We start from the raw sequence: 21,272 nt of genomic DNA, 5'->3' as shown, positions 1-21,272 counted from the left end.
GCTTTCCCACAGTAAGAGGTTCTGTGAGGCCCAGCTGGTTGTTTTGACTTCAGACACTGACTCAGGGATTGAAAAGTTGGACACCACGGGTGAAACAGAGAAACAGTTTGGCAGGCAGAAGAAAAAAAAATTAACCTTTTCAGTCTGTGTTCTGCTTACTGCACCCGAAAGTCACAGTAGAGTACAAAAACTTGGCTTAGTTCATGTATATCTTGGTTTTAATAACATTTATTTGACTTTAATGTTTCCTCCTGCCCCTCACTTGTTGTGTTTCATCCTAAAATGAGGGTTGTAAACTCTTTGGGTCAGGGATTGTGTCTTCCTGAGTGTTCGTACAGCATTTGTCATAATGGGGCCTCGACCCTAGCAGAGACTTGTGGGTGCTACTGTACTACAAATAACATATAGGAAATTATTATAGAGTAAATCTGCAAAATACACCTATAGAATCTAATTTACTAAAATTCAACAAATCTAATTTTTCAGAATTTTTTCTTGATTTGTCGTTTTCATTATTTGGATTTTTCCACTGGTGACTTGCCAGTAGATCAATAATCTTGATAAATTTCTTAAATAATTTAACATTTGTTCAATACAGCTCCCTTTCAGGGTAAAATATATAATTAGTCTAATAATTTACACCACACATGGCTTGTCTTCACAGCATGATTAGCTCAAGGTAGAATGGGAATGTTGCCCCTAGCCCAACCACCGTCTCTAGCAAAATTTCTAGCTCACGTTGAGTGGTCTTGGCCATCAAGGGTTATGAGCTGAATTTTGAATGTCAGGGCATGGGTTGAACCTTGACTGCTTCTGATACTCAAGTTAATGCTGTGAGAATGCAGCTAAAGGTTACAGCTTGAGTTAGGACAACTCATCAGATGCTGATCCATTTACTCTATGCTGCTTGCCTTGTTTTGCAGTGTGGCTGCTTTTACATGAGTAATTAAAAGTAAAAAATACTCTAGCTGGAGTAGAGTAACTTAAGGTAATTGTTGCCTTAAAAACAAGCCTTCTACCTCCATTCTGAATATACATAGGGCAGCAATTTTAGAATTGCACACAGTTACTGTGATTGCATATGCAGTTGTGATAGCTGTGCGTACAAAGAGACAAGAGACCAGACAGACACCTAACTGGTTATTTATATGCACAATTATTGTGATTGTTTTGCACATTTGTAAAAAAAAAAAAAAAAAAAAAAAAAAAAAAAACAGGCTCCTGGTGCCTGGAGTTTATTCCCAATGAAAGCAATGGTAGTTTTATTCTCATTGGTATTGCAGCCCTATAGTCTCCAACTAGGAATGCCATCAGTCACTGGCAAATAACAGTGTATTTTATCTGACAGTCGGTGTGGGCCAGTAGATGCAGAAAAGGACCATAAATCAGGATGATTGGGTAGTATTCCTTGCTCTGCCTCTTCCTTGCTGTGTGACAATGGGCAAGTCACTTAGTTTCTCTATGCCTCAATTTCCCCAGCTGTAAATTTGCAATAATAACAATAATTCCCTACCTCACTGGGTAGTGATCAGTCTGAATTTCCATTTGTAAAGCACTTTGAGGTGCTTGAGTGAAGGGCACCATGGTAGTCCCAGGATTATCAAGTCTAGAACTCAGCCTTGCCAGTATTAAAACAGATGTTTATGTCTTAACATATCTATTTTTAGCTGTGAAATATTTTTGACTAGGAAAGCCTCAGAAGCCTTACTAGTGTGATGTAAGTACACTGTGCATGTTTTTTCCCCTTTCTGAGGTGCTAGTAGTCAATTTTCTGCACTATCCACTCACCATTTAGTGAGTACTGACAAATATTATCAACACGTTAAGAAAGAATAAAAAGTTCTGTCTGGAACCCTTTTGCTTTCTCAAGCATGTTGCATTAAGAAAGCTAAAAAAGAAGCGGAGGGTGGGGGGGGGGGACGAGGAACACTTCCAAACATAACATAAAAGGTCTTGCCTTAAGACCATGGATTTCCTTTTTGGTACTTTCAAAGAATGTGTCTTTAGTTCTCTTTGGCTGTGTGACCAACAGTTGCGGGGTGTGTCTGTGGTTGGTTTTTTTTTCTTTTCACAGTAACTCTATTGTTCAGAAACTGCAGCCAATTTATGGAAAGAGGTGGAATGTTTATGTAACTTACTTTGCTTTAGACAAGAAATAAAAAAAATGACTGATGGAGGAAGGCCAGTCAAAACAGGATTTTTCTTCTTTTCTGGACACAGATGTTGGGAAAAAAACCAACTCTGTCTTCATGTTAAACTAAACAGCCCTTCCATTTTTAGACTCTTTTTTAATTAAGTAGGTCAGCAAAGCAAAAATTGAGCATTTGATTAGTGCTCTAATTCTCATTTTAAAATATGCCGTGTTTGAGAGCGGCTCTGTTGACATGCTTCCAACACCATCAACTGGTAAATGAATATATTAGGGTTAGACGATACCAGTTTTACCAGTACCTAGACTGTTGGGTCCCAAATGTACAGTTGGCCAGTACTGCTAGACCGCAGATGTTGAGTGTCTCTTAATAACTAGAATGGAGTTTCCTGCCATTTTCAGATTAGCTGGGCTACACAGAAGATTTACAAAATGAAAACCACAAGAAGCCAGCCAAAAATGACTCCCCCTAATTTAATTGCACCTTCTTTTTGTGATTACAATGGGGAAAAGTAAAGATCACTGACTGTCTGCAATTTGTCCTGCCCTACCAATGCAGTAGCTTGACAAGTGGCTCCAAGGCTTCTTTAATGCAAATATACATTTAATACTCTTTGGGCCAAATGCCATTTTCCTTAATTGAGCAAGACTCACATTGACTTCGGCAAAGAGATATTGCTAAACTAAGGCTTAAACAATTTGGAGCTGTAAGACTTAAAAAAAACATTGAGATTGATTCTGGAATAGCTTGTATACACAGAGCCAAGCCCTCTCTCAGTTAGACTGGCATAACTCACCTGAAGCCAGAAGATTATACTAGTGAAACCTGATAGTTTGGGTCAAAATATATATGACAAATCATTGAGGAATATGTCTACAGAACAGATTCGGCTCACATAAAATTCTGCTCAGCATGAAACTCAAGTGTTCTGTGTAGCCACAAATTGAGTTATAGTTTCAATTCAAGATTTGGTCATATGTTGTTTCAAATAACAAAACATAGATCTGGCACTGGTACTGCCAACTAAGGTGGACTGAGACCACCAACTTATTACACACAGGATCTTCAGGTACCCATGACTTTCAGTCTCTTCCATCCTAGAGCAGATCCAGGCTAGCAAAGGACTCCTATCTTCTTACCAACCCCTTGAGGCATTCAGTTCCATTGAAGACAGAAAGTTGTACCAGTGTAGTTCAAGAAAATTTGGTCCATTTTCATTAGTTATTCCAAATATAGTTTCCAGTTCATAATCAAACACGTATTGGATTGGGTGGTGGGGTATTGAGCCAACGGTCCAAATTCTAGTCAGACATTGGCCCTTGCTATCCAGCCAACTCCAGTGGAATTGCATGAGCATGAAAGAAGAATCTGGCCCAATAAATATATGGAGGCTACTGAACAGGCATCTGTAGGACATTTTAAATGCTTTTCTACGTACAGGGTTGAATGCTGCAGTCATGCATTCCACAGAGACTCCGTTTGCAAAAGGATAGAAATAAAACATTATTTGGGTTTTAGTTTCTTGGCCTTCATAACTGAAGTCTGAAAACAATTAAAGCCAGTGCCATACCAAATCAGCTATGCAGGCGTTCCTGGATTTTCCCATGGAATTTTTATACAAGAATCAGGCTGCATCTGATGCAAACTAAAACACACAAAGAATTGTGTTGGTCAGAGTCAAACCAGCTTGTGGACAAGTTTTTGCAGATTTTGCAAATGCATGCAGAAATCAATTACAGACACCCTGAAACACCTAGCTAAAGACTATTCACATGTACACAGCTGGAATTTAGACAACAGCTTACTCACGGAGGCACTGAGCCTGCTTGCTAGTAAGGAGGTGTACAGAGAGCCCTGGAGTTCCCTGCCATTTGGGGGTGGGGGGACGCTTGCTGCTGTGCTCTTCAGATAGTGAAGCATCCTACCCCTTGTACACTAAGCGTGCACTGAACCACTGTGGATAGGGTTGGGACACTGGCACTGCCCCTTCCATCCCATTTGCCTCCCTTTGGAGGGTGCTCTGCTGCGGAATTTTACTGGGGGAGCAGTCCCTGTGTTTTCTCAGAGAGTGTGTGGACTGTGATTTTGGCTGGCTGCGGTCAAGAGGAAGAGATTTCTTGCAGCATCCCCAACCTTTTGTGCCCAGCTGCTACATAGGTGAGCAATCTGGCCCCAAAACAGTATTTCTGTGATGCCACAACCAATAATAGCATGGAAGGAAAACACCACCCAACTGACAGGGCCGGCTCCAGGGTTTTGGCCGCCCCAAGCAGCCAAACAAAAACAAAACAAAAAAAGCCGCGATTGCGATCTGCGGCGGCAATTCAGCGGGAGGTCCTTCGCTCCCAGCAGGAGTGAGGGACCCTCTGCCGAATTGCCACCAAACAGCTGGACGTGCCGCCCCTCTCCGGAATGGCCGCCCCAAGCATTTGCTTGGTAAGCTGGTGCCTGGAGCCAGCCCTGCCAACTGGGGTCAAGCTAGATGATCATAATGGTCCCTTCAGGACTTCAAAATTGTGAATCAACTGCCGCACCCTTCACTCGCAATACTATGGTAAACTCCTCTTCTTGTTTTATTCCATTGAAAATCTGGTCATTTTCAGAGGAGGGGATTTTTGTGGTTCTTTTAGAATCAATCCCTTACATCAGTGCAAATGAGTGCAAAGAGACAGTGTAGTCATTCAGATCCTCATGCAATAAAACCTCTATAATTTGCACTCACAACCGTGAGACCCGTTGCAAGTTACCAGAGTTTGTGGATTAGCAAGTATATGTCTCTCCTTGTTTTCACACTCCCCAATAGCATATCTAATACAGTTCTGCACTTTTGCCAATTCAGGCACACCATAACACCCCCACCCCCACCGCTTCCTCCCCATTTGAGGAACTGTGAGTACAGTGCAGGACAGTGTGAATCTGGAGACTGACTCTCCACTGGAACTTGCATAGGGACAAATGATATTTTTCACCCATAGCAACCACTAGCGGTTCTGCCTAGCACAGAAAGAATGTTCCTTGAGTTTTAATCCACGAAACCTTTTCTGGTTAACTCCTATTTTTTATTGAGCCAGACGTTTAGTCAAAAAATACACTGAATTAATCTACAGGGATTCCCCTTATAACATGAATGTTTAGGTGTGAGCTGACAAATGTAAATAACATTATTCTGAAAGGCTGTAAGTAGCTCAGTGTCTAATCACTCAATGGAGAAGAAGAGCACTACCGAAGTGACTTCCTGAGCCCCGTGGTTATGCTCAGTTTTCATCAGATTTTTTTTTAAACACAAACTGAAGTGCTCTTGTTGCATTTATTTTGGCACTAAAGTTCACTCATGCTTTTTGGATCAAAGGGATCATTATGAAGTTGCTCTACAACATGCAGCCTAACTTTGTAACTCCCTGTAACCAACTAAAATATATATTTATGTGCAACCTGCATAGTGTTATCTTGTTACTGCACACAAAGAGAAAAGATCAGCTCAGCAGCTGTTGGAGTAATACTTCTGCATTTCTCCTGGAGTTTTTTCTCTAGCAAGAACTTACTTGCAACCACATTCTCCCACCAGAGGTTTGCCAGATTTTCAAAGCAATGTTATATTTAAACAAAGGTTTTACCACCTTTGTAACTCTAAACAGGGTTTAGCCTCTTTCATAAATGCTATAGCCTGTAAATCCGAGATGGCCCACACCCTACACATTCCTATGTCACATACTAACAGCCTCTTCTTTAATTACAAGGTGTGGCATTTCTGGACAAGAGACAGCTAATCCTCCAGATGAATGCTATTTACATTTACCCTAGAATTTCTGCACTATGCAAAGCTTTGGATTTGAAAATGCAAAATTTAAACCTGACTGACAAAATCTTTAGCTCATGGCCACACTTTGATGCCATTTAATATCCTGGTTGGTTAGCAGTAGCATTATATTATAAAGTAGAGGTGTGCTCCAAGTAGAGAATTCAGATCTTGATCTGAAATCTCAGAGAGGTGTTTGGATGCAGCGTTTTCATAGAATATCAGGGTTGGAAAGGACCTCAGGAGGTCATCTAGTCCAACCCCCTGCTCAAAGCAGGATCAATCCCCAGACAGATTTTTGCCCTAGGTACCTAAATGGCCCCCTCAAGGATTGAACTCAAAACCCTTGGTTTAGCAGGCCAATGCTCAAACCACCGATCTATCCCTCCCCTCATGCTCATATGGATTATAAGATTAACCATCTGCAAAGCTACACATGTACAGTAAGGGCCCAACTCAGCAAGGTCTGCCTAAGTACACGCCTAACTTTAAATACCTTTCTGAATCAAGGACTCAAATAGAAGTCATGGGAAAATTAAGCTAAAGAATATTTCTAAAGCTATTGGTATCGCATACAAATGAGCATAATAGAAAAAGACAACGGCAAAGCATCACTGATTCCCAACTCCTGCAGACAGGAAAGTCGCATTGCACTACAGCTGCAAACTAAAGTTCAGTATACACAGCACAGGAGTCCACCACCAGGCTCTACTGACGGAGCTAGACAGGCTATATCGTCATTTATGTTTGTGCATAAGGGGATAGGATGCTTCGGGGGACTTTTGTTTGATGAAGATCACGTTGTTCAGATCCTGTACTTTTGTTAATGTCTTTGGGAGCCAAGATGCAGCTGAATCCACTTCACAGACTGCTGGGGCTTAATACCATTTCTCTTACCCTATTAAATGAGCTTACATTTGTTCTCCTCAGTGACTGTGCAGGACAACTATGGTGTGAAGGACTCTTACTTGTTAACATAGTAACATGCCCACTTCCTCAGTTTTCCTCAGCAAAATGTTAAGTTAGCTGCCCAGCTAACCCAAAATTCCACCTCTATCTGGCTAATCAGAGCCAACATCAAACATAGCAAATCCAAGTCAGTCTTCACCTGGGTTTCAAGCTTCTCACTAGGGGGTTGCATTCAGTTCCCACTTGGGCGTGGTATGGGCTCAGTTTCCTAAGAAGCAAGTAGATGCTCACTCTGGGCCTCCAGCCCACACTGCTCCTTTGCCCAAGGCTGTTTCCTCTACCTTGTTCCAACTTTTTCTCCCACTCTGGGCTCCTAATACCAGATTCCCCCCCCACACAACAAAAGTTCCACAAAGCCAGTAAATCTAAACAGCTTCCTCCTAAGGCTATGTCAGAGCTACCTTCCCAGCATTTACCTCCTTCATGAGGCTTCAGCGCTTCTTCTAGCTCCCACCATGTCATTTCAGTGGAAAGATCAAGCGTGTCTGCTCTTTCCACATCCTCTCCCCTTCTGAGAGAGGGAAGCTAGTTATATAACCTGCTTCCCTCCCCCTCACACACACTTCTCAGCATGCCTCACTGTACAGGCCTACAATTTCCACCTGCCTCCTCTGGGCTAGAAGCAGGAAAAGGACACTGCTAGATCTGGAATCCATCTTAAAGGACCACCATGCCTTGTTGCAAAAGGTCAGCTGTGGTTGCCACCTGGCTGGTTTGTTTGTTTTTTACTGCATTGCTGGTTAACAGTGAAAATGTGCCTCTCTCCCCCTCCTCCCAATTGTAAGTTGTGTGCACACCCAGCAGTGCCAGCTGCCACACAATCTTGTAAGTACCTTGCACGGTATCACATGGCTGGGTGTGCTGTTGGCATGGCATGACACTTGTATCCTGCTCTGTGTTCTTGTCCCTCAGCGTGCCAAAAAGGCAGCTAAACTTCTCCTGCTTCTCTTGGCACCGAGAACCAGGAAGCAGGACAGATGGACCTGAGGCTCACCAGTATGGTGGGGGAGGTGGAGGCTTTTTTGGGAGGGGAGGTGGGGCTCCCTTGAGAGCTGAGGCTTCTGGGAAGGGATGGGTGTAGGGGCTTATGGGGTAAGGGGGTCAAGCTGTACTGATGGTGGGAGCACCCAAGAGGCGAAGGGGAGGGTCCAGCTGGTGGGGGTGGGGTGCAGTGGCTGATTTTTTTGAGCCATGGCGTGGGGATTTGGAGAGAGAGACACTGATCATAAGGCAATGACTTTATGTGCAAACAGCCTTGTGTGGTTTCAGTTCACTCTCTCTCCCCGCAGGGGTTCTGGACAGTGTTGGCAGTCAGGTAATCAAATAGGGTGAGGACTCTGAGTACTACTTTCATACAAAGTAATATAAAAACCCATAATAATCATTAGTAATTTTGTGGTTGTTGAGCATGGCCTGGTACCATCCCCATATTTAAAATTTCCCTGTCCTGTGACCCACCGATAAGGAGATCTAGGACAGTTTAGAGCCCAGAACGTGCATGGNTACAACTTAAATGTACAGCTGTTCTGCAAAATCTGTAGGTAGAATAAATTCACAGAAGCCTAGATGAGGTCTACAAAATACTATAGGAGCCTTTTTCGGAGGCCAATCAAAATAGGCACCTGAATGTTCCTTTATTTGCATTTGGAGGATATATGGTACCAAAGTGCTTTAAAAATTCTGTAGTTAGAAGATTCAAGACACAGGCAGAGCCTATGAGAGTTGCAAAAGGAACTGAGGAAACTCTTTAAAAAGCTCAGAAATAGTGCAAAAGGGAGTGCATTGTGTCCAGATTTAGCTTCAGGAAATTAAGATCCCATTCTTTCCCTAAAACTCAAACTCCATAGAACTGTCAACCTGCTATCACTATTTGCTAAATAGTGGAGTTCATTAGATTTGCACAAGACCCAGTGAATTCCAAAGTAAAAGAAACATAATTAGCTATTGCAACTGATTTTTCTTTCTTTCAAATATTTTCCAGCTATTAAGGTTCAAATGTAGAAGGTTGGACTCCTTGAATGGAAAATTGCTTTTTAATTAACAAAGGATACCTTAGCAAAAATGGTTTACATAGTGATCAATAGAAACACAAAGAGAGAGAGAAGGTAGACAAAAATTATAAATCCTTACAGTCTCAAGCATGTAAATAACAGTCTTAATGCTGTCGTATATACATTAGCTGTGAACGGTTCCATAATATACAGTTCGTTGATGAGTTTTAGTTGTATGTGTGTATGGGTACGGGTATACCTACAAATACATGATGGAAATTTTCCATAAACTCTTTTTCTGAAACCAGGCAGGAAATGTCTTTTTTAACAACAACAACAGACATGCTGGAACCTCTTCTGCTTTTTATAAAAAGACAACTTGACAGTAGTAACTTTTTATGCACATTGGAGACGTTTAGGGTTAATGTAAACTAGTATCAAATTTTAAAGTAGTTTTTAGCTAGCTAATGATAGGGAAAGGAAAACAAAACAACTCATTTCTGACAATACTCAATTTGAGATACTGTGATACAGTGTGACATTTAATTATAAATCCTTCTCCAACATAAAATATTGCTAACACCTCACAATTTGATACATGAATGCAGATCTGCACATTCACTGATAGAACTCCATTTTTGTCTACATCCAGCTGAAATGCCATGAGAAAATGTCTTTATCTAGACAATATCTCTTTCAAAGTCCTAAATATCTAATAAATCATGTGAGTAGTTGAAAAAGGAGTCATTCATTTTTTAATCCTGTTACTGTCAGAATATAGAACAAACTGATTTACAGAGAATGTTAATTTCTGTTTATCTGACCTAAAATACAATAAAGGAATAGATGGGCAAGAAAGTTTGATAATAAAGGGCAAATTCAGTTTCAGGCATCAGTTAAGGGTCCTTGTTTCTAGCTGGAGATCAAAGCATAAAGATGAAGAGTTCTTTATGTTTCCATTTCTAGTGTCAACAAAAGAGATAGCCCTTTTTAGGAAGGGGGAAAAACCCCAAACCACTAATTGGGCATTGATGTTTCACTTCAAAAAAGTTAATCAGGAAGGCTTCTGGTTAATTCATGGCATTATGGGTTGAAAGGCTGTCAGTGACTTGATCAGAATGTACTGATTTTATTTTCTGTCATTTTTATAGTCTGATATTTAAAATTCTTTTTCATGTGCTGAATAAGACTTGGAAAGTATGGTATGTTCTCTTAAACTGCTTTTGTTGTCGTAAGTCCTTGTTAAGGGTGTGCAAACAATTTGCAATGATAGAAGAAAATGGAATATGAAAACCCTGTAACTTTATAGACTAATCATCTAATGAAAAGAATTTAAAATGGAAACATAATGGTTGGAGGTTTTGTTATATTATGAATATTAACCACGTGCTTTTAGTATGATTATGTATTTGTCTTGGTAAGGGCAATGTAGATATACAGATAAATTATGCTATCAGGGCTTCAGACAGGAATAGGCTTGAAATTACCAGGCTTCTTGAAGTTGTACATTCCTGATATAGGCATTAAATGAGTAAAATAAGATTAAATATGTCTGCACTGTTTATTTGTATTTTTGTTTGCTTTGTGGGCACATTTGATTAACACACACATACAGATACAAATCAACTGTTTTGCTACTGATACAATAATGTACAACCAGTCAGAAAAAAGATATCTTCTATTCCCAGCAGTGAATCACATTTACATATGTCAATGTTATATTAGTTCAATGAGATCCATATTGTCACTTCAGTAATTCTATGGTAGCAAGCCCCAGAGTTATTTGTCCAATGAATTAGAAACAGGGCTGGTTCTTTGGTTAAAACCATGTGACTAACATCAGACACAAGAGTCTGTTAACTACAAACAATCATGTGAAGAAGTTTCTCGGGATGCAGCTGAGAAGGGAAGAGGGACAACTTTTAACCTCCCAAGAAAGTGTACTGTGTTAAACTGACCTGCCATTTAAACCCTTCTGTACTAGAACTAATCTGGTTAAGACATTTCTCAAATTACAGTGACATTGTCTATACATGATAACATCAGTTTCTCTACATATAAGTTTTATACAAAAGAAACAAGGCATCGAGTGTATCAGTGGCATACAGGCAGTATAAAAGTATGTGAATAAAATGCTACATACTGTATATTTAATACACTCATAAAATTTGGTGGATGTGTGCTCGCTCCATACAAATACTGCTTCACAAGCCCATATTTTTATATATTTTAATGAAAGAATGAATTACAATGTGAAATAAATACATTTTAATAACCTGGCTAACAGCATAATTCAGTACAGTATTTGAATTCACTAAGAAGATTAGTTATTAGTTTATAGTCACCAAGTTTGATATCATTTAAGATGAAGGGAACTAGAATCTATAACCATAATTACGGGGCAGACCCTGCATCCCTTATATGTGGGAGAAGTCCCACTGAAGTCAATAGGGCTGCTCATTGAGGGCTCAGTTCTGCCATTGTTACTCATGTACCTTGCTCTGTGAGTGGTCTCTGTGAGTGGTCTTACTTGTGCAGTAAGGTTCTACTCAACATGAAGGAGTGTGGCAGAATCAGACCCTGAGTAGGGGCAGTAGGTTCAGGCCCTTAATCATTAGTACAGCACTTTAGATTGTTTAACAGAGATGTAGCTTTGCTCATAGAGCATTTAACTTTACATTGTTAGATCAATTTTTATAAAAATAGATAAGAAAGCTCTGTAAGAAAGTATATATACTGTATAGGGAAAAGCTTCTCCTTAAAATGAGCAAAGAGAGGGAAAAAGTAAATAAAAGATTTCCCTAATTACACTTTGTCAGGAAAATTACATTAAAAACAGTTGTAATAAATGAAACAGTTCCAAGCATTAATGAACCTTGTGGTTTACTGGAAAGAACAGCAAACTAGCTGTATTGTAATAAAAGAGCGCTGATTTTTATTTTTTTACTATTTCTTAAAACATTCAAACTGCTTTAGAAATTTTCTTAAAATATCATAATGAACCATATCAAAACTGACTACCAAAACTTGTTCAAAGTTCAGCTCCTGACTGCATCGTGCAAGTCTTAGAAATGTCCCTGTATCTCAATGCCACACTAATGTTTCTAGCTCATTTGGCAGATTCTTACAAGTTTATATTTTGGAAATCAATCAAAAGTTATAAATAAATCCACTCTAGGTATATAATGGATGGATGTAGGATTTTGGAAAGCACACTACTACAATTAACTGGATACAGTGGGCCAGATTCATCTCCATGGACACAAGAGGAAAGGGGAGGTACAAATTACATCCGCACTGCACGCAGGAGCTACTCATCCTTGTTGGAGGGCAGGTGATAGTAGTGCTGCCATTCTCCCTCCAACGGGTTTCTGCCATGGGTGGGCAGCTTTAGTTGATGGGTGGAGCTCCCTAGGAACTCGTGGTCTGGGTTGCACTAACAGAAGTTAGCACTGTCCATGGAGGGATTCAGACACAATATTTATATAGGGCCAAGTTATGCACTCAGTCACACCATTTTAAATAAGAAGTAACTTCATTGAAGTCCATATTTACAAGGCTGTAACCTAGATCTAAATCAAGTAGTTGAGCCTGAAGAGGTTTGACAGGGCCTATGGCAGGGAAGAACAGGGCCGCCCGGGAGTGGGGGGGAGGAGTGGGGCAATTTGCCCCGGGCCCCGTGAGCCCTGGCCTGGCAGTGGTCTGGGTCTTTGGCGGTGGGTCCTTCAGTGCTGCTGAAGACGCGGAGTGACTGAAGGACCCCCCCGCCGCTGAAATGCCGCTGAAGACCCAGAGTGACTGAAGGGCTCCCGGCCGCTGAAGACCCGGACTGCCGCCGGGTGAGTACAAGCGCCGCAGCTCCCCTGCTTTGCCCCAGGACCCCTGAATCCTCTGGGCGGCCCTGGGGAAGAATTCCAGCTCCTAGGGTACAGAGGGGTAGCAGTAAAGCTGTAAGCTTGCATTCACCATTCAAGAGGAGGCAACAGCCAGTGGTAAACACCACAGCAAGCCAATGACCTCTGCCCCTCCCACATCCCTTAAATAGGGTGTGTTGGAACCCATAAAGCAAAGTGTGCCTTTTATGTGGTGTAGCCCCCACAAATCCTGCCCCCACTGCACATCAACACAGCATTGGTTTTCCGATGTCTGGGGTCCAGGGACCAGACTTACCTCTGAGAGCAGAATTTGACCCATACACCAAAAGGCTGTTTAACGCTGTCAAACTTATTTTTAATTCTCACATTCTTTGCTGACATCATTTTATCAGGCATTCATTCAGTGACAAGCAAATGCTTCCATGGATCTGCCCCACAAAAAATACCAACAAAACGAAACATCTCCCTACAGTATGTTACAATACCTGATAACAGATTTAAGAGATGACAAGATATAGGATATTCCTGGGGCAGTTTACTTTAGCACTGTACTTTTCTGAATGCTACAGTTAAAACAATCAAAAGATGTGTGGACCATTTTTATTAAAGGTTAAATTAATGCTAACGTAAAAGAAAGAATCCAGAATTTGGAACAAATAGAACCAAAGAGGAGAGAAAAAGATTATTTAAATACTTAAATCAGAGACTCAAACTGCCTCCTTATAATTGGCTTTTACCTCCATTCATAATTGAAATCATATTTGGTTGTGTTGCAGATACCATGTTATATCAGTGCTCTAATCTGCTGATCCTATTACTCTCTTGGGGTTGGGTCTGTTCTCCCGTTAATGTCTGTGAGTTCCCCTCATTAACATTAATAGAAGTTAGGCATGCATTTCAATAGGAGACTATAACTCTTAGAGTATATAAATATCTAGCTGTTACTGAAAATTCAACATCAGGAAAGAGGATAGTCTGCTTAACTTACTCCTGGAGGAATTCTGCACCAAAAAAATTAAAAATTCTGCACACAATATTTTAAAATTCTGCAAATTTTATTTGTCAAAATAACGCTATATAATCACACCAGTTTCAATTATTTTGGTAATTTATTTCAAAATACCTGTCAGCAAATATGTCTGTCACAATACAGACACACAAAAATTTCCCCCAGGAATATAGAGTTAAAGAAATCCCTATAACAATTCCCAGTTCCTGCTTCTCTGCCCCCTTCCCCTCCCCCAGAGCCCAGTCAGGGGGCCATACACTCACACCCCCTGCCCCCCTGCCCCAGAGCCCAGCCATGGCCCACCCAGCCCAGATACTCATATCCTCTTCCTCCCAGCTGCAGCCCCCCTAGACGACTCACACACCCTTTCCCCCCAGAGGCCAGCTGCAGGGCCTCCCCAGCCCAAACATTCACACCCCCTCTCCCCCAGAGGCCAGCTGCAGGCCCCCAGCCCAGACACTCACAGACCCTACCCTCTTAGAGCCCAGGGATCCAGAGGGAGAAACAGCCTGATGCTGGGTCCTGGGCTTGCAGGGTGTTTCCTGTGGACTGCCGTCTCCTTCCTTCAGGCTGTGTTGGGAACTGCAACTGCTGGGAACCCTCCAGTTCCCTCCCCCTCCCCCTGGCCTTGTCTTCTATTTGTGAGATGGGCTCTGACAGGTCCTGTAGCCCCTAGTGGCAGCTAGCATTTCTGCAGCCCATTTCTGCGGTGGAGGGAGGGGGGGGCAAAGAAAATTCTGCATGCACAACATTAATTTCTGCAAAATTCTGCATTGCACAGTGGCGCAGAATTCCCCCAGGAGTATTTACTGACAAGCCATAATATTAGAGACCTGCTTTAGACAAGGCAGCATTCCTCCAGACAAGTGTGATGGATAGGTAAAGAGGCTGATCCTTCTCTCAATTAAGTCAATGGGAGATTTTATTGTATTAAAAGAGAGTTTTCCCAAATTCCATCCTTTCATCTCTTTGTTGAAGCTCTGGTGGCTTTGTAATCTACAAGGGCAGTATATATCAAAGAAAGAGAAATTTACAACAATAATCTAAAAGCTAGTCATAATGTAGGGGAATGACCGAATCATAACAACAGGAATTATTTGGTTTTAGTTTGGGAGACCATTTTTAAAAAGATAATATTTGTTGAGTTCAGGTTGTCTACTGACTCTAATGGTGCAAGGTATCCAAAATTGGGTCAATTGCCTTATTTTGCACTCCACTTCAGTGCCTTGTGATAAGAGGTGCTGAGGGCCCCCACCCTCAAAGTCAAGTAGCTGAGGACAACGGAAGTTGAGGGTGCCTACCATCTCACAGGACCAGACCCCCTTAGTGAGGACAGAGAATGAACAGACAAATACAGAAACACAAAGTGGAGGAGGTAGGAAAAAAAAGAAACCACCCAAAAAGTGTCAGGCGGGAAAATAATAAAAACAGGCACTATTGTAACCAATAGGAATGATTGCAATAGTTTATGGGTGAAAGTCTCTAGAGTGCTGAAAAACTGTCTCCTATAGTATCTGCAATAAAACCAGTCGGTGGTTTGGGTACTGTCGCCTACTCCATTATAGCCTGTGGACTTGTTTAGTTGATAAATAGAGCCTGTGACACCAGTAAAAGGGCATGCCTTCATTTCAAGTAATCACTGTATTTTGAACCTTCATTTTATTAATATGCTCTGAGGATTTTAGTTATGTTTAGAAACTATGCTGTATTTGTCAAGTAGCTGAATCCATAGCTCTTGTATACCAGCAAATCCTCAGCTGCTGCTGTGTCAGCAAGAAGCTAGACCCTACTTTAAGGCTGAATTGTGGCTTTGCCACAAGCCCAGCACAAGGGGCAGCATGTAGATGTGTTGCCGCAGGAGCAGACCGGGAACCAGACTGTGACTGCGAGTGCTATGCCCCCTCTTGCTCAGGGCGAAGTTATCTGCACCAGTCCTATGCCTGGCACGGAGTCACTCTCCCCAGAGCATGAATTCCAGATGTTCTGGCTGGCAAATGAGGGAATGGAGCCAAGGCTCTGTCCACTCCCCACCCACCTGCACAGGAAGCTGTCCTCTCTCTTGCACTGCTATGTTACTGGCCAGTGCAGGGGAGTAACAGGGCACCTGGTAACTTCATACTCCCTCGTATTGGCCTGTTAGGTCACAATCTGGCCCTTAATCTTTTGTGCAATTCAAGTATGAAGCCAATCACTCTCTTTCACTTTTGTAATCCTTTTTTCAAAGAGCTATGTATAGTATGGAAGATTTTAATCCTTTCTTCAAATATATAGGTATATATATTGCTGAAAAGATAGAAAACCCTTTTAAGTGTAGTTTCTCCAAGAAACCTTGCATATTTTATGTCAATCCAAGGGGTAAAAAACCATTGCAGCGTTGTATCAAAAATCAGTATCAATTCAAGGATTGTAATCTCTGTGTAATTCTGATATACAGGACAAAAATAATTTAATCATTTGATAAATTCTTATAAGTGCTGACTGTACCTTTAAAACAGAGGTCTGTAAACAACAGAAAAAGTCAAGAGAAAATAGAATCATGCACAATTTTGAGGCAAGCACAAAGGCCCTGTTCTGATTTCTTTCTACTACATACCAGTGGTTTTGTTCTTTGGATTGTCTTTCCTTGGTTGAGGTTTGTTCTATCTGAATGCATACAAAAGACTCTGTGCATCAGCTACTGGGGTAAGGTTTGCACAAAGCTTTATCTAAAGGCAGAATTAGAATATGGGAGTGTATATTCACATTAAGCAAATTATTTATAAAACAAAAAAACTCGCAAAATCACAAGTCATAACACTGACCTAGGAATAAAGAACAACATAGCAGTTACCCGTTCTACTGCCAATTTATAAAAATTCCCAGGTGAATTCCAGTAGATGATGATGTGATTAGTTTTGAAAGACAAAAACACCTGACCACATTCTATTACCTGTATATGATGTCCATGTAAAATTAGAAATTCCTTTAAGCTCTTCCCTTAAAGTCTATGATTCTATGATATACATTTATACTGCAGGAGCCTAAATAAGTAAGACCTTTAACTTTGTGATACACTTATTGAATCTGAAGTCTATGAAAATCATACATGAAAATGTTGGAAGAGCATCATGATCTAACAAAAAGAATCTCGTTAGATGTACTCAACATGCATCTAGACATGTTTTGTCTAAATTAATATGTTAATGTCTTATATGTCAGAATTGTTAATACATGAAAATGTCATTCCTAAACAATATTACTTTTCAAAAGGAATTTGATTGCTCACATAGTTTAGTGTAGTTTGGGTTCCTTTTCCAGGTTACAGACTCACCAAGTTTAATTTGTAATATAGTCTGTGATGACCTGAGATATCCCCCATGCTCTGCAATGGAATTATCTTGTTCAATAGTCACTGTGAAATACTGTACATCACTTTATACAGTGAAACCTGTACAAGAGACAACCCTTGACAGACAATATTTGATCTTAGAAGACTGCCTCAGAATATTCACAAATATACCCTTGGTCACGTATGACATGTTTCCTGGTAGTAACTCAGTAAATAACAAGTGTGTCTATTGTAAGTGAAACCAAAATTAGCTGGGGAAATGGAAGTGGTTTTTCTTATGTACATAAAATTAACGTATATTTTTATTTAAACATTTATGAGTTTGAAGTTGCACCTCACAAACTGAGCAACAAACAGACCTGGAAAGAACTCTTTATACTGTACTGCTACTTACAATGTTTCTGGCTAATCAAAGTTCTTGGATGTTTGAATTACCAAAATGAAGTTTATTGTGCCTTACATAAAAAACAACATGCAAGACAGGAAAGAAAATTCCTGTGGCAATGTTCTGAGAAATCCTTAAGTTAATAAAAACTGAAGGCCCTGTTCTGCAAATACAACCATCCGTTTGTATTAGCAGCTTCCACTAGTGTGATACGAAAGGCACGAAATAAACGTCAGTTGAAAACTGTAACGGGAGATGTCTTAGGAAAGGGGTTATGAAATCATTAAAGTATTGTGAGTATCTGAGCATCACATGATGTATCTTTAACATTATACACTTGCTGTATGCAATCACACAGTACCTGACTGTCTTTGTATCCCAAAGTTTGAACTGTTCAGAGGTAACAAGAAAGAGTTTTTTCTTTATCCAAATTCACTACAACATCAATAATTCTCACCAAAAATAATACAGCAATCGTACCCTCCTTCTCAGTGAATGCTGCACTGGGGACTTCATTACTTTTAAGAAATAAACTGCGGTATGTTTGCTCACATACTGTAGAGTAGCAATTAAGATGACATGAAAATTATTGTAATAAACAAAAAAAACGGTGTCATTACTTACTGAGTCATCCACGATATTTAGTAATCTGAATTGGATCTGGCAGTCAGTGTGAATTAGTGAAACTCTACTGTACTTACGGTACTTAGGCCCAAACCTCAGCTACACACACACACACACACACACTTCCCTGATGTCGGTGGAAGTTGTGGGTATATATCCAAAGGCAAAATTTGTCCATTATGCTACAGCTTTTTTTCACCATGACATTGCTATGAAACCAACCGTGCCAGCCTTACATAGATGCAGAGCAAATGGACCCATACATTTGGGAGTTCAATGTTCCATGCAAGCCCTGACAACTCATGGGTTAGCCCTATTTCTCTCTGGCACCCGGAAAATAGAGAGGAAATAACTCTCTTCTAGATCCCCTGTATTCATCCTCCAGCAACAAGACTAGAAATTATGGTTCTTGAAACTCTGCAATTCATATGACCAGCCATGGAAACAAAAATATCTTTCTTTTCCCCAAAATCACAGAATTGGTCCTTTGCCTTAGCAGTTTAACTACTACTGTTTCTTTTGTGATCTTTCAACATAATCTTCACAATATTGACATTTTAAAGAAATGCATATCAATTGGTTTAATGAAAAGATATTTTTAGTAAACTCGTGCTCTATAAGCTTCCTATATTGGAATACATGAATACAGGAAGTGCTTTCAACAGAAAGTTACATAGTTTTACAGTACAACCTGTCTAAACAGACTTGCAAGGGACCAGAACAGTGATCTGGTCTCTTTGGGTGAGGCACAAGCACAGGCAAATGGGGAAAAACCCAATTTATGCCACAATGTGGAGCTTGTTCCTGTCACAGATTGAAGAAACATTTATTTTATGTCAAAGTTCACCTGATTCCACTGAGTCCTAGAGTTTTTCAGACTAATTTCACATCAGAAATGAAAAGTTAATTCAACTAAGCCCTAAAAAACAAAATCAATCTAAAATAACAATATATTCAATATTAAGCTTTCTTCCCAAGTGGTGGTGATTTTTTGTTGTTGTTTGGTTTTCTTGTTTCACAGTTTAATAATTTGTTTCTTGTATTAAAGGCCAGTGTCCCTAAATCGGGACGTTGGCAGGTCAGAAACTAAAAATATAAGAGCACTAAAAAACCCCAACGTGATAGGAGGATTTTATAATAATTTGGGGATTTTTACATAAAATATATTTGAATTGCTAAATAGAAAATAATCCCAAACTAAACAGTATTGAATGCATCAAGGGGATGGAGCAATTGCTCTCTCATCTGTGTACAGAAAGGTTTAATCTGACACCAGTGAGGTATCTGACAAATTAATTGAAGAAAATGTGTAAAATGTTCTGCTCCATCGCACATTGTGCATTCTTTAAGGTGGAAGGTTGAATTTGTCACTTCCATAACAGATCTCTTGGTGGTGACTAAGGGACAGTCTTGTTAAACATGGAACTCCCTGGAACCACAACTGACCCTTGGTACTACCTATTAAGACTCTAGTAATGAGTGCCATCTACAGATTTGTTGTCCTTTGGATTCTTTCATTTCAGTCCAGTGATTTAGTTCCTCTTCTCCTGAGCTGTTGAGACCTAGAGAAATCCAGCCTATCATCTCTTTTCGTTTCATGCTGCGTTTATTATACACAGACAGTATAAGCGTCACATCTGAAAGCTGAAATAGTGCCACTTGAAAAATGAAGGTTTCTTTGTATACTGGATTTGGCTGCCCTCGGCGGATGGATGTCTTGCACTTGGACATCTCCTGACCCATGGAATTCAGCAGTGTTAACTTAACATATGTATCTACAAAATAAATAACATTTTGGAATGTTAGCTGTGTGTTAGACTAGGACTTTTTGCTAATGAGATCTATAATAACATACTACATAAGAATATGGTGTATACCATGTTGATTGAACATAGCTCAGTTTGGAGATACATAGTTATAATGTGAAGAAGATGATAAGTAAGCAAAAATATTTGTATTGCGCTAATGACGTAGCTGGTATTTTCACTAAGTTAATGAGTTTAGTTAAAGGTATTCCTCATAATCCTTCTCTCCCCCCCCCGACATCTGTACACAAAGCAGACTTGAATAGCATTAACACTTAGCAAGCTTCAACTAGCCACAACACTGTAAAGCATATCACTGAGTTTTCAGAAAATAAGAACACACAAAGTGGAATGAAGACAACTAATGAAGAGGAAAAACGAATGTTGGTGTGCAGCAATGACATCAAACAGCTAAGGATGAAATGCTTAAAAAAAAAATCTCTGCATGGATGTGGTTTCTTACTTAAGGCTTTTTGATTTTGTTTACATTTAAAGACCAAAATGTAGTCAAATGTATTAAATGGTGGATATTTACAAAACAGATTAAATCTCTTTTATAGTTCCTAGTTTCATGCAAGATTACATTTAATGTATTTTTGGAGAGAAAATAAATAATCTTTGCAGAATTTAACATGGTTCTTTAAGATGTGGCTTGCCTAGTGCTTTAGGAAGTACTTCCAAAACGCCGATATAATGTTTAAAATCTATACTGTAAAATGCATTTAACACACCATGATTTTTAGTATTTGGAGTGATAAGCCTTTTATTTTTAAAACTGTATTTTTTCTTGTTTGTCATGACACCTGCATACTGTACACAGCATTTGTATTTCATAAAGTTATTAATCATTTTAAGAAATATACAATTGTCTGAAAAAAATCTGCTTTTTTATTCCTTTCGTATACATGACAAGAAGATTATTAAAAGATTAGAGCTTGTGTGAAAAGGAAGCTCATTGCATGTTTTCACTTTTTAGATGTTCTGAAATACCATCATCCATAATCAGAGATAAGTGCTACCACTACTTTTAAGAGTACCACAGATAATAAATGTACATTTTGGAAACTAACATGGTGGACAGCCGTGGACAGCTTTACTGCTGGCAAGTTTTCTTTTGCATGAAAAAGACAACATCCAATTAGTCTCTACAGGAACTCACCTCGGATTATATAAACCTGTCCACCTATCAAGTGTTTTAGACAACAGAACAGTCCGTCTGACAACAGGGGGTGGAAAGCAGTAAAAGAAATAATGACCAGATGTCAATAGTTTGGTGAGAGAGGGTCAAAGGTTAAAGTTTAAGAGGAAACACTGTTCACTGGAGCGGAAGAACACAAAAC

At 40.0% G+C, this 21,272-nt stretch overlaps 1 protein-coding gene across 4 annotated transcripts in view; it reads right to left on the bottom strand.

Moving 5' to 3' along the window:
- Positions 1–14,248: 14,248 nt before the first annotated feature.
- Positions 14,249–21,272, bottom strand: part of SYT14 (synaptotagmin 14) — a 179,184-nt gene continuing 172,160 nt past the window's right edge. For 2 of the 4 annotated variants that reach the window (XM_034764507.1, XM_034764505.1), the window contains 2 exons: positions 21,092–21,148; positions 14,249–19,902 (listed from right to left, as the gene is read on the bottom strand). In XM_034764507.1, the coding sequence (XP_034620398.1) occupies positions 19,589–19,902; positions 21,092–21,148 (371 nt within the window). In that variant the 3' untranslated portion in view covers positions 14,249–19,588. The remainder of the gene's footprint in view (positions 19,903–21,091; positions 21,149–21,272) is intronic. The other 2 variants (XM_034764508.1, XM_034764506.1) reach the window with 1 other exon arrangement.

The sequence above is a fragment of the Trachemys scripta genome, chromosome 3 (assembly GCF_013100865.1).
Source record: "Trachemys scripta elegans isolate TJP31775 chromosome 3, CAS_Tse_1.0, whole genome shotgun sequence".
NCBI classification, from domain to species: domain Eukaryota; kingdom Metazoa; phylum Chordata; order Testudines; family Emydidae; genus Trachemys; species Trachemys scripta.
Note: the sequence above shows the minus strand (reverse complement) of the source record. Positions and strands in the feature narration are given on the sequence as shown.